This window comes from Rosa rugosa, chromosome 6, assembly GCF_958449725.1.
Source record: "Rosa rugosa chromosome 6, drRosRugo1.1, whole genome shotgun sequence".
NCBI classification, from domain to species: Eukaryota; Viridiplantae; Streptophyta; class Magnoliopsida; order Rosales; family Rosaceae; genus Rosa; species Rosa rugosa.
The window spans coordinates 19,994,889-20,008,914 of record NC_084825.1 but is presented as its reverse complement, the minus strand read 5'-3'; the positions used below and the strand labels follow the sequence as shown (position 1 = coordinate 20,008,914).

The window sequence follows — 14,026 nt, the reverse complement described above, 5'->3', positions numbered from 1 at the left end:
TCGTGTGGTTTATTTCTTATTTATTGTCCATGAGGAACTTGGGTTTTTACTAAATTGTGGGCGTTTTCACTTGAGTTGAAAGGGTGATTTCTTGGCTTTAGCGTGAGTTGTTTGATTTTCTTATTTATTTTCCTTTTTTATTTGAATTGTTTGGCTTTATGTAATCTCCTGAACTAATTTTCTATGCAGGGATTACTATGATTTCTTTTGTTTGATTTTAATGTAATGTCCTGAACTAAACTATATCCAGGGATTACTATGGTTTTGGATTGTGTGCTTTTTGGTAATCTCCTGAACTAATTTTCTATGTAGGGGTTACTGGTTGTTTTTAGTTTAAATTATGAGTACAATTGTGATTGAGACTCGTAGTGAGTTGAGAAATACTTTATCATGTCATTGTAGTGATAAATGCTTCCTATCGAGAGGAAAGAAAAGTGAGTTCTTGGATTTGTTGTTAATATTTCAAATGATTTCGTTGTCACGGTGGTGACTTGTGTTTTCCTTAAAAAGAAAAGGATTTTGATGTTGGAATTAATTATTGTGTTGATTTGTTGTCCTTGAGTCGGAAATGTGTTTTGTGGTTATTTAAGTTTACTCATATGAGCTTGCAAAAGTTTTCCGGGTTTGTTATTTCAACCCGGTGCACTATTCCATGGTGTAAGAGTTATTGTGCATGTCAGAGTAATAGTCGTCAAAGCTGAGGTTTTGTTGCTGTAGTGAGTGTGGTGAGTGTGTTTACTTATTGAATTGTTGTTAAGTTTAATTTGTAAATTCTCTGTAATGTAATATGTGACTCTAAAGAACGAGTCTATATTGACGTTTGTGAGCTCGGTTTGTTTTGTTGCTTAGTTTAAATGAATTTTTTTTAAGTGTTTTCTTGTGCTTGTTAAGTTATCGCATTTCAAATTCGAATTTTGGGGCATCACACAACCATTGAGCAAATTGAGACACTGAAATTCGGATGATCGTGGTCGATAGAGAAATAGATAAGAAGAGATTTAAGTTTGGTCGTTATGCCATTATAGTATTATCGGCGTACAATTATTGCCCAAGTTATCGGATTGGGGAAACTAAACAAAAATCACATGGTCTAGAATACTATTTGGAGATGGATGCTGAGTTTGGTAAGTACGAAACTAGTTACTGACAATCTCTCTAAAACAAATACAGAGACCATAATTCACCATAAAATTCAGAGAAAATGCTCTCCAAAATATGCATGCATAAGTTCTAGCGAATGGTGTGGTTCATATACGAGGTAATTTAAAATGAGTTGCAACAAAGGGAAAAGGTACATCAACTTAAGGCGACTATGCATTTCTGTACACAAAGTTACAAATTATAAACTTTAGTACATGAACTTCTAATCCTGACGAACTATTTGTACATGTCATAACTAACGCCATTAATCAATGTGCCACCTAGCATAATTTGAGGGGTGATTTGGTCTCTTTACATTTGTACTCTGGGCACCCTTCTCTCTCTCTCTCTCTCTCTCTCTCTCTCTCTCTCTCTCTCTCTCAATAGAGCGCATAGCCAGACGACTCGTAACTCGCACCCATCTTCTTCAGACCCAATTATTTCTCCACCACAAACACCACCGCAAACTAACCCACCTCCGTCACCCAAAATCCCATCTTTCACAACAGTTTCTTGATCTAGAACTTGCCTACCACCGCTCACATACAACAGTTTCTTGATCTAGAACTTGCCTACCACCGCTCACATTGAATTTTCCATGAACTTGCCCACCATCGTCGCCCAAAATCCCATTTATATTAATCCTGGCATGTTTTGTCTTGTAACATTTACTGGAGATTCTCCAAATGACGTTGCAATCTTCTTCTCCAATATCAAAGCCTTCTCACTTCCTCTTCAAGCTCAACCAAATAGTTAGAATCATACACACCCACCAAATCAGGAAGAGAGAAAAAGACAAACACAATCAAATCAAAAGCAACCCATCTGAGTAAGAAAAAAGAAGCGGGCAAAGGTTTCAATCTCAGAGGTTTCAACCCATCTCAGCCACCAACTGTTCCGAATCAAGCAAATGAGAACCAAAGGAGGAGGAAGATGACGAAATGGAGGCCGAGCAACGACGGGGAGATTTTGATGACGGGAATTCTGGGAATTCTTCGATTTGGGGTTAGGGTTCTTCGTTTGTGGCTTTTCCATTCTGGAAATTTCGGGGTTTGAGAGAGAGTGAGAATCATGGTCTTCTGAAGATGGTGGAGAGGTATAGCGCCGGCCTTTTGCAGGTGGCCTATCTCCGGCTTGGTAAGCTTCCGGTCGCGGTGATGGAGGAAGAGAAAGGGGTGGGTTTGTGGAAAAAGAGAGGGGAGAATATCACAAATGGTCACTGAACTATGACCCATTCGACACTTTGGTCACTCAACTTTTGAAAATATCACTTTAGTCACTCAAGTTAGATATCGTCTATCACTTTAGTCATTGGTTTATTTCTGTTTATTTTATTCATTAAAATCTGGTAAATAATACTTTATCTCAAGGATATTTTAGTCAAATTACTCAAAAATTAAACTGTTTTTTTGTCTCTTTTTCTTTTTCTGCTTTTTATTTGTTTCTTTCCCTTCCCTATCTCTTTGATCAGCGCATGGAGCCATAGGCAAAATTTTCAAAAACTCTTTCATGATCATTAAATCAAATTATCAGATCCGATTCGGCCTCGGCACAGCGATAATTCTTGTTGAGCCTGTCCTCGGCGTCCTTGAGAAGCTTCTCGTAGGAGGTGTGGAGCTCCTCGAGCTGGAGAATGGCCTTGTAGTCTCACTTCTCTTTCTCGGCGGAGTCGCGGCACTCCTGCTCGAGCTCGGCGAGGTGGGCCCGCCACTGGAAGCTGTTGACGTCGGAGGGGAGGGGGAAGAGAACGAGGTCCTTGAGCTTCTTGGAGAGAGTGGGCTTGATGTGGGCGAGCTTGGTCGTGGCGGTGTCGACGGCCTCGTGGTCGGGACGGTCGCCGAGGGTGTTGAGGACGAAGTGGGTCTGTGCGACGTCGGAGACGGCGCAGGTCATTGCGGCGATGACTTTGGGGTCGGAGAGGTGGGGCATCTGGTTGAGGAGGCCTGAGGATGAGGATGGTTGCTGGGGTTTGATCAACTGGGGCTGGCCATTGTCCATTTGAATGGACCCGAGGTTGGAGATGTTAGGGTAGGAGATGGAGTTTTAGGGCTTGTGAAATTGGTGATGCAGCCTAGCTAGCATGGTTCATTGATAAGCAAATTGAGATTCTGAGATTCAAATGGGAGAGTGGGAAATCAATCATAATCAGCCATGGATTTTCTTCCTTCTGAAAAAGCTCAAAGAACACCAATAATTTAGATTTTTTTTTTTATAGTGATTATATAAATTTGCCCTCAAATTAAGGATTTGTAACAGTAAATCTAATGGTAGTGACTAAAGTGATAGATGATGTGTAAGTTGAGTGACTAAAGTGATATTTCCAAAAGAGTAAAATTGTCGAACATGTAATAGTTCAGTGACCATTTGTGATATTCTCCCAAAAGAGAGAGAGTCCAGAGAGAATTGGAGGGAAATGCTTTAAAAAAAAAATTGGAGAGAGGAAACTTGTGAAAGTACTAAATTACTCTCTGACAAATGAGTACTGACATAAGAATAAATGGTGTTAATGACGTCGTGTCTATATAGTGGGTCGAGCTTCAGATTTCGTGTACCAAAATGCTCAATTTAAAACTTTATGTATATAAATTAGGATTAATTTCAGTTTACTCCCCTGAGGTTTGGGGGTGTCATTATTTCACCCCCCGACTCTCAATTTCACTTTTTTACCCCCTAAACTTTCCAATTTTCGTCTTCCGTGCCCAATCTCTGATGCTCCGTCCAAATTGGACGTTAAATCCGACCATTGAGGGCTAAATGGTCATTTCAAGACAAAAAAAAAACCAAAAAAAAAGAAAAGAAAAAAACTCCCTCTCCGTCTCTTCTCTTCTGCAACTCCGTCTCTTCTCTTCTGCAACTCCCTCTCTCTCTTCTACTGTTCTACAAACCTCCTCGGCCAACTCCGCCCGCTTGTCCTTGATCTGCAAAATCATAAATCGTGGTTATCTATGTCAAATTATTCTTCTAACTAAATCCCAATTATGTGGGAATCTGGACACCAAACATCAAACACCATTCATCAACCGATTCAACCCATTCCCAATTATCAACAATTCAAGTATTCAACATCAACCCATTCCCAATTATCGATATCAACCCATTACCCATTCCCAATTATCAACATCAAGTCATCATTCATCAACCCATTCGGCCATTCCCAATTCCCAATTACGACCTCACCCTAATTAAACACCAAACATCACGAAATCACGATTCAAACATCATCAGCAAGACATCAATTCAGCATGGGTATTGGGTATATGGTGTTTACCTGAGAATCTTAGATTCAGGGATTGAAGATTTGAAGCCTTCAAGAGTTCAAGGAGCAAGGTGGCTCGGTGGCTGGAGCCTGGAACTCTGGAAGGTGGAATCAAAATCGATCTAAACTCGGGGAGAATTCCAAAATGGCCAGAATAACCCAGAAATGAAAATCAACAAAAATCTATCAATTCCAAAAACTAATTACACAGGAAAGTAGAGCACGACGAGAGGATCAAATTCGGTACCTCATACAACCCCGACGATCACCGGAAACTGCAGAAGCTTCACCGGAAAATCCGAAGCTTTCGGGCTTCGATTCTTTTTCCACGATCAACATTCGGCCAAACCCGTACCATAGGAACGTCGGGGACGACGAGACAGAGAATTCAGACTGCCGGAAGTTTCTGAAGTGAAGTGGAGCACAAAGATCCGGCGAAGTTTAAATTACAGATCTGGATATATAGAGGGTTAAGCCTTCGATCTATAGATCGTGAGCTTTATAAGCCTCATATGTATGAAAAAAATGAAGAAGATGAGTCATGCAGAATGATTAGGAGGAGAATGATTGAAGGAAAGACGAAGAAGAAGTGAGAGAGAAACGAAGAAGATGGGAAAACAGTAGAAGTAGTTCCTCCGGTTAACATTACTGATGGAGAAAGTCATTGACTTCTTTTTAACTTGTATTGTATAGAAGACAATAAATTTAACTTTTGTATATAGTATAACAAGGAGAGCTTGTGGCCTAATGGTTTGAGGTCTGACTCTCCACATAGAGGTGAGAGCTTCGAGTCTCGCCTCTTGCACAATTTAAATCATTTTGCATAATGGTTTAGTGGGATATATACGTATATCGGTTGGTATATGTATATTTTGGTGGTATGCAGAAGTGTGTACAGTAGCCGAGCCGAAATACCAGCTTGAAATGACTATTTTAGCCCTCAATGATCGGATTTAACGTCCAATTTAGACGGAGCATCAGAGATTGGGCACGGAAGACAAAAATTGGAAAGCTTAGGGGGTAAAAAAGTGAAATTGAGAGTCGGGGGGGGGGTGAAATGATGACACCCCCAAACTTCAGGGGGGTAAACTGAAATTAATCCTAGTGGTCTTTAGTTGGTGTACTGTTTGTAAAATTTTTCAATGGGAAAATGGTCCGTACGGTACCCCGTCTTTGTCTCCTTATAACTTTTGGTACCTCAACTTTGAAAAATTTCAATACGGTACTTGAGGTTCTCAACCCGACCGAAAATTGGTACCTAAAGCCGTTAGTTCCGTAACGGCGTTTGCCAGCTGGCAATTTTTGAAGGGTATTTTTGTCCTTTCATGCCTTATTATTATTTTTTTTTTTTTTCTCTTTTCAAGCGTCTCTCTCTCGTCCTGTCGCCTTCAACCCGAAAGGCCCAAGCTTGAACTGCAAGAACATGAAGAAGAAGAAGAAGAAGAGTCTATGGAATTATATGGATTGGAATGAAGAAAGTGATAGAATTCTGGTGGTGGTAGAGCGAGATTTCGGGTGACAGAGATGGGTTTTCCCCAATTGCATTGTACAATCGGAGTTTGAATTAAGAGATTTTGAAATAACCATTCAAAACCCAGGTTCTGCAGAAAAGCAAAAGGGGCGTAGGTTTTTTTCGTACTCTGTCTCTATCTACATTTCTTACTCGATCCAGAAGAGTGGAGATCAAATTGGACCATGAACATCGAAAAACATGCATGGTCGTGATTGATCAATCAAATGTTGATGTGGGAATGTTGCCATGATTTTGATTCAAATGGGTTTCAAACTTTTAATTATATGATTCAGGTTTACTAAACCCAAAAGGTTTGAGGATTGGGATCTATTTCATTTGCTCTTGCTGGTGTTGTTCGTCCCCAACTCCCAACCTAGAAATTTCAATTCAAAAACCCAATCTCTGTTTCTTTTGCCTCTCTTCCGTGATGAGAATCAAACACATTCACACCTCTCTGCTCATTGCCCAGAGAGACTAGAGGCTGATCAAACGCTGCGTTTCGTCGGCGATCGTCAAAATCCGCATCGGAATGCAATCAAATAGCATGCTCTAATAATTATTTTGGAGAGAACAAAATCATGTGGTTTTCGTTAAGGAGATGATCCAGGGACAGATTCTCCTTCAATGAGCTCAGGTCACTTTCCCAAGTTTAGGAAATGGTTCGGTCAGGATTGACAAGTGGTTACCTCTTGGATATGCATTGATCAGTAGCCTTTCTATTCAAAAAAAAAAAAAAAAAAAGGTTTGAGGATGATGGATTCAAAATTGAAAATCTTCCTCTATTCTCAATACATTGCGTTCCTTCAATCGCCGATAATTCCTATGACCTGCTTAGCCCACCCAACAACACAAGGCAGAGAACAAATCAAAATGAAAACAAGTAGATAAGAAAGTGTTGTTCATATTTACAGCTAGCATCAACACACTTGGTCTCAGATTCTTATGGGTCTTTTTGCAATGGCGGCGGCGGTGGTGGAGGAGGGGGGAATAATTGGGTGCGACGAGGGTGCAGAGGAGATCATGATCACTACCATCAATCTACTAATAGTAGGTGAGGATGGGATTAGTGAGGATGAAGACATGAAAAGACAAAAATACCCTTAAAAAACTGCCAGCTGGCATATGCCGTAACAGAACTAACAGCTTTAGGTACCAATTTTCGGTCGGGTTGAGAACCTCAAGTACCGTATTGATATTTTTCAAAGTTGAGGTACCAAAAGTTATAAGGAGGCAAAGACAGGGTACCGTACGGACCATTTTCCCTTTTTCAATTATCCACCAGCCAACCCTGTAATCGCCTTCTCACTTTTCTCAGCTACCAAACACGACATCATATCTATTGAATAGAATCATCGTAGAGAGAGTTGATTCATACATCATACTATAATCCTCTTTGGTTTGAATTTTGAAAGGTAGTTAATCGTCAAGATACGGTGAGATTGACCTGTGAGTTCTATACATTTTAATGATTTTATGATTTTTATCAGTGTGGTTTTGTTACTTTCGTATACCTGGTTGGAAATGTGGTTGATCATCAGGATACGAATCATCATCCTATATTCCTATGTCGAATGGCTAGGCAGACCAAACTATAATCCTCTTTGTTGTTCCTCTCTTCTAAAATGTATTGATACCAACAAACCAGTCAACTTTCCAACTCCAACTGAATTATTTGATCATTATTTCCTGATATCAGTAGTGTAGTAATGTTACAGTGATCAAATTAACACATACATCATATGTTCATAATGTCATACCCTATAAGCTTCACGAATGGCTCCCAATACTCGATCTGCAGCATCAGGTCCAAACAATCTAGGAAAATTCGAGCCCAGATCAATCTCAATAGTCTTTCTCTTAACCAAATCATCCCTCTTCTTCAGTTCAGCTTTCTCATTCTCCCCTACTTCTCTCTTCCCAAGAGCGCATTGTTCCAACCAGATGCCCAACACTTCCTTTGCAACCGGACCGATATGGTTCTCTATGATCTCCTCTAAGCTTAGCCCTCCCTCTACTGCTTCTACACGAACCAAAATTGCTGTAGGAGACACAACGCTGCGGATGTAAAGCGATGAGGAGAAGTAAGGTTTCACCTCAGCTAGTTTCTCGAGCTTTTGCCTTGGGGTGTCCAGCTTTGTATCCTCATAAAATGTTTTGAGGTAGTCTGGGTGGAGAACAAGGTCTTTTCGAGGAGGCAAGTCGAGGATGAGGACTAGTGAAGTCGGACTGCTTTGGATCAACTCGAGTAGGAAATTGGGTGCATCTGTTGATGGGTTGAGATATGATGAAAAACTTGTAATGTTCAATGCACCACCTGTTGGTAGCTGACAGTGCAACCAACTTCCTAGTATGAAATCAATCTGAAACATAGAGGATAAAACCACATGTAATCATGCACATTCTATTGAGAGTGTACAAATCTCTCTATAGTTGTAATCAATAGGTGTTATAGATTAATGTTCTCTTGCCAGATATGCGACACATTTTGTGACCCAACTTTGCATTAGCACATAATCTCACCAAAGCGACAGATTTTGGTTTCTTTAAGTGACATTAAGTAATTTGGAGTAGAAGGCAGTTTGATCCGGGCACAAGAAGCATATATTTGCATAGTATATGATTATAGTGAAAAAAGAAATTCATACTATTCCTACTGATACCATAGAAAGCTCTCGCAACTAGACATAGTTAAGTGGAAGTGTGATTATGTGTAAAACCCAGTTGTTAAAAATGGACAAGAAGCAGAGAGGAAATTACAGGGGAGGAAGGGAGGCCGGATCTGATGTGAAGAGACGCGTGGTTAGTGGCGGTGTCGTTCTGGTAGTATTGTACGTCTGGTGGGAGGGTTGAAGGAAGGAGGTGGGAGGCGAGGCGCGTCTCGACGGTGGATACAAGATGAACCATGAGGTTCTTGTGAGGGGTTGAGACGTAGGGGAACTCCATGAACTTTGTTGGGCGCGGCTCCATGGAGGATGATGCTGATGCGGAGCAGAAGAATGGCCTTGGTTTGGATGAAGGTAGAGAAGCGGAGGAGGAGGAGGCTGGTGGTGGTGGAGACTGGAAAATGTGGCGGAAGAGGACAGCCATTCGTTTTAGCAAGCAGTGACTAATACTCTAGGAGGATATTTATGACATTCGGAAACGCACCGTTTTGGACCATTGAGGATTATTGTTCTTTAATAGTGATCCAGCATTGTAGTAAACATAACCAACACTCTTCAAACGCACTACTAGAATTTTGACCTTAGACATCATGACAATTACATCGGTGAGGAATACACGCGATGTAAAAAAATGTCATTAACATCGATTCCTTAAATACCGATTTATATGCATATTACAGACATCGATTTTTACTGTTGACCGATGTCTACGATTTGATTCTGAAAATTAAAAAAAACGCAGAAAAGACTAAGTTAAAAATTTCAACACGGGGGAACAAAATTTTCCTTTCCCTCACACTTAAGTCAGTTTTCCCACTCTCTCTGGCAGCCCATTTCATCCTCACTTTATCTCCGAAAGAACTGGTGACCCATCTCTCTGGCTCTTCCCTGAAACCCTAGCCCTCTCCTCCTTCCTCTCTCGTTCTCTTTTCACAGCCACCACCGCCTCCCTCTCCTCCGCTCACTCCCTCTACTGTCTCTCCTGCGCCATTGCCTCCGCAAGCAAGCTCTCTCTCTCTCTCTCACACACACACACAAGTGTTCTAAAAATCCTAGGCGCTGGGCGGTAGCTCTCCAACTCAATTAATGCCAAATCGGCAGGGTTGGGCGGGCTGGGGTTAGGCGACCACCTGGGCGGCCTCGGCGGCCGACTAGACGCCTGAGAGGGTGGGCGGCTTGTCTAGGCGGGTCTCCGCGTTTATATGTTTTTTTTTTCCCCGATCTGCTTAATCATGCTGCGAGATGCGATCTGCCTCTCTCTCAATCGACTACCACGCGCCTCTCTCCCCGATCTGCTTAATCATGCTGCGAGATGCGATCTGCCTCTCTCTCTCCACCGTGAGTCTCTCAATTCGATTATGGGGCTCTGACTCCTCTCCAATATTGCTCCTCTGTGTCCTCTCTCAATCATCAGCCTCCATCTTTCTCTCTTTATAAGTTATTCAGTTCTCAATTAGATTGATAGATTCAATTCTTCCGTTTTTGATTTGATTTATTGACTGGGTTTTCTAAAATTTGTTGTTTCTGGGTATATGAAATCCATGTTTGTGTTTATTGATTGGATGGTTGCTGCAAATCTGCAATTGCAAATGAAAACTGGGTTGTATGTTTCTTGTGCTGTATTGGTTTGTGTTCCGATAGTGGAAAATCAACCTCCTGAGGTATTCAGAAAGATCAATTTCAGTGGATACCAAATGATGGAAATTGAAAATATTGGAGATGCTGATAGGCTACCACATATTCTTAGCTGACTATGTAAAAGTGATGGGTTTTGTTGAATTGTTGGTTTTGTTCTTTGTGTTTTCAATTGGGAACTTATGAATTGGTCAAATTTCTATTGCGAAAATGAGGATGCTGCTATGTACTTATGCAGCTTTTCATGATTGTGCGGATATTGTATCTGATTGGATCATGATCACTTACTACGAAACAATTGCAGATGGTTTGTTTGATTGTTTGGAACTTTGGATTATACTTGTGAATCTGGGAAAAAAAGAAGAGCATGATCACTTGCTACAAGTTAATGGGAGTGATGGTTGTTTAATGTTTATTCAAACAATTGCAGATGGTTTGTTTGATTGTTTGGAACTTTGGATTATACTTGTGAATCTGGGAAAAAAAGAAGAGCATTAGCGAGCAGCTTTGTTTTTACTTTTTAGATGAAAAGCAAACAACTTTGTTTTATGTCAAGACACATGGTCTTATACTCTTGTTTACTAAATAATAAAGAATGCTCTTTTCCTCCCATAATTGTTATGAACTACATGATAATTCATAGTTGTTTCCATAGCAGTATAAATCATTAATATTCAAGATTCAATTATATTACTCTTTATATATTCTTATATATAAATAAATGCTATAAAAATAAAATAAAAAATAAAAAAAATATGAAACCGCCTATAGGCATAATTGGGCTTTCAGTAGCTGCTTTGGTGCTGATTATTTTGTTGATCAGGTAATATGTCATCATTTAATAATATATCCTTTTATTAAAAAGAATAATCTATATGCTATTAAATATATTGTTTATAATCTTATCAGCTACACTGTTATTTTAAATTTCAGATACTCTGCGAGATTAGAATTTGATGCGGATAAAACTAGCTTTCTTAAGGCTGTATATGGAGGTGTAAAGATTTTCACCATTGCTGTAAGTGAAGTTTCTGGATGCTTGTTAGGTTTGATGTTTTATGTTGGCCTCTTTGACAATTTTAGAATCATTCAGGTTACCATTCTAGTTGTTGCAGTGCCTGAATGCCTACCTTTGGTTACCTTGACGGAAGTAGCAGCTACCACTTTTTTCTTAGGTTGTAATAATATTGGCAGATAGTTTTCTCATAGCAGTATTGCTCTAATTTATCTTATCATCTTTTGTATTTGGACTTCAACTTGTAACAGGCTAGCATACTCAATGAAAAAAATTATAGGAGATATGGCATTGGCAAGTATCTTTTTTTTAGTATTTCCCCTTTGGCTAGTTTGCCAACATCATTTGTAATGTTTTCCTTCTACAATTACTGCTAACAGCATATGTGTGCAGGTGCGTAGACTGTCGGCTTGTGAAACTATGGGCTCAGTGACTACAATTTGCAGCTGAAAAAGTGGCATATTGACTTTGAATCAGGTTTGTCCTATTCATGAATAGTTCTTTTCTCAACTTTCGAAAGACAAAGTCCTGATCGTATCTGAAACATGAGGGACCACTGGTTTATCTTATGAAAAATGACATGTTGCAGATGACTCTGGTCGAGGCATATGTTGGGTTAAACAAGATATGTTTACCAGATGATTTGTGCAAGTTACCTGCAAGTATTTCCACTGGACTAAGTGAAGCCATTGCGCTGAATACCAGTGGGAATGTGTTTAAGACACAGGTAATATCTCTACTTTTACTTTTCTCTCACAACATCATTAAGGAAACTTATTCTTTTCTTCAGTTGTTAAACTTTGGTGGCTATTAGTGTTTTCTCTGATAGTAAATGTAGTTGTATTGTATTGAGCAGGATGGTGAAGTAGAGATCTCTGGAAGTCCCACAGAAAAGGATATACTTTCATGGGCAGTGAAGGTTCCATTTCAATTTGCTAAAGTTTGTACTATTAGTTTCCAATATTTGAATATTTACTTAGCAATGAAATCTGCATTTCAGTTGGGAATGGAGTTCAATGCTATCAGATCCAAGTATGAGTTTCTTTTTGTGTTCCCTTTCAACTCAGAGAAAAAGCGCAGTGGTGTTGCAGTGACATATCAGGTTAAAAAATTGAAGTGGACAAACACGCTCGACCTCGTTTGCTTGATTAGTCCTATGCTGATGATTTTTGTTTTTTTGCCATCTTGTCTTGGCAGGATAAAATAATTAGGAACCCTAAAAATCTGATTTGTTGTTTTTTGTGTAGTTGGGACTTGAAAGTTGCACATATTGAAGAAGTTGGGAAGACCAGGTTTGGGAGTTTAAAGATTTTGCTAACCAACTCCAGCATCTTCCGCAGCTGCAACTGAAACAATCACCTTTTGAACAATCGGAGCACTTACTATTTTGAACAACATCCAGCAGCAACTTTTGCTAGATTAACTTATAACCCTTTTGATGTTTCAAGAAAGGTTGTAGTTTTACTCAATTTATGATGTACTTAAGGAAATAAGATGTATTGATTTGATTTTGGCGTGGTTTGTATGTCCAAAATGTGTTCACTGCCTGATGCTTTAAGATTGTGTATAATCAGATTGCTTGAATTATTGCAATGCCCCATATTTAAGAAGCGATGTTAAAAAAACTAATGGACATCGATGTAAACTACAGGGAACGATGTCTAGTATCAATATGGACATTGATTTATAATTTGGAAAACGATGTATAGCATCAATATGGACATTGATTTACAATTTGGAAAACGATGTATAGCATAAATATGGACATCGATTTACAATTTGGAAAACGATGTATAGCATAAATATGGACATCGATTTACAATTTGGGAAACGATGTCTAGAATCAAAATGGACATTGATTTATAATTTGGGAAACGATGTCTAATATTATTATGGACATCGTTGTTAACCTAAAACCTGATGTAATATAGTAAAATGGACATCACTTTATAAAAGGAAACGATGTTTATTATAATATTGCACATCGTTCATACAATACTAAGGAATGTAGATTGAATCTTAAATAGTAGGATATATGGAAAATATGCGTGAACCTCACAAACGGCAGGCAAAACGAAAAGAATCTGATGTCTGATACCATATAAAACATCGTTTCTAATATGAGTAACGATGTTAAAATGAATACTTCTGCTATTGGACCTATACTTCATTAAGCATTAAATGCCAAAATATGAAGATTTAACAATATCTAAACACACTAATATGTCATTGTAATAACGGTTTTACATCGGTTCCATAAGCTTATTCGATGTCTATTGTTGAACTGGACATCGGTTTTTGACCGATGTCTTTTTGTTCGTGATCTTTAACATCACCCACTAAGACATCGGATGATTTTTTTTTTAACATCGGTTTCTGGCCGATGTCTAAGGCAAAAATCCTAGTAGTGACGGTGCATTCTCCATATCAATCTGATGAGAGTTTATCTAAAGGTGGTGGTGGGTCGAAAACGGGTCGTTAATTTTCAAAGCGGAGCTCCGCTCTGGATTGAATATATATATATATATATATAGTTAGCTAGCTGATTTTATTTCCTTTCAATCACCTTATTATTATTATTATTTTTTCCTTGTAATCATTTACCCTAATTAGCCACTCACCTTACTAGACTAGCCACTCAACTTACTATATTAGTTACTCATCTTTTTTTTTTTAAGGGAAATACGACAAACTATATTAAGTGAAATTGAGAAGTACATGGAGCGATGCAAAAACATCGAAAGAAAAACAATAAAACATAACAAGATGCACAAATACATCTATAAAGAAGAAAAATAATAAAT

General features: G+C 39.0%; 2 protein-coding genes across 12 annotated transcripts; one reads left to right on the top strand and one right to left on the bottom strand.

Moving 5' to 3' along the window:
- Window positions 1–7,520: 7,520 nt before the first annotated feature.
- LOC133715144 (red chlorophyll catabolite reductase, chloroplastic) lies at window positions 7,521–9,043 on the bottom strand. Its single transcript, XM_062141523.1, has 2 exons — window positions 8,667–9,043; window positions 7,521–8,269 (listed from the first exon to the last, which is right to left on the bottom strand). The coding sequence occupies exons 1-2, from the start codon at window positions 8,994–8,996 to the stop codon at window positions 7,661–7,663; spliced, it is 939 nt and encodes a 312-aa protein (XP_061997507.1). The 5' UTR covers window positions 8,997–9,043; the 3' UTR covers window positions 7,521–7,660.
- A 329-nt stretch (window positions 9,044–9,372) lies between these two features.
- LOC133718214 (calcium-transporting ATPase 10, plasma membrane-type-like) lies at window positions 9,373–12,809 on the top strand. Of its 11 annotated transcripts, none has more exons than XR_009850155.1 (8): window positions 9,373–11,030; window positions 11,141–11,225; window positions 11,301–11,382; window positions 11,616–11,699; window positions 11,812–11,949; window positions 12,079–12,141; window positions 12,223–12,324; window positions 12,470–12,809. XR_009850155.1 is itself a non-coding variant. In XM_062145037.1 (6 exons), the coding sequence occupies exons 4-6, from the start codon at window positions 11,812–11,814 to the stop codon at window positions 12,427–12,429; spliced, it is 408 nt and encodes a 135-aa protein (XP_062001021.1). In that variant the 5' UTR covers window positions 9,376–9,910; window positions 11,141–11,225; window positions 11,616–11,699; the 3' UTR covers window positions 12,430–12,809. The 11 variants fall into 11 exon arrangements, 5 of the variants coding, with proteins under 5 accessions (XP_062001021.1, XP_062001020.1, XP_062001022.1 ...); XR_009850156.1 differs by having other exon boundaries at window positions 9,374–9,910; XR_009850152.1 differs by having other exon boundaries at window positions 9,373–9,910; window positions 11,141–11,382.
- The last annotated feature ends 1,217 nt before the right edge of the window (window positions 12,810–14,026 follow it).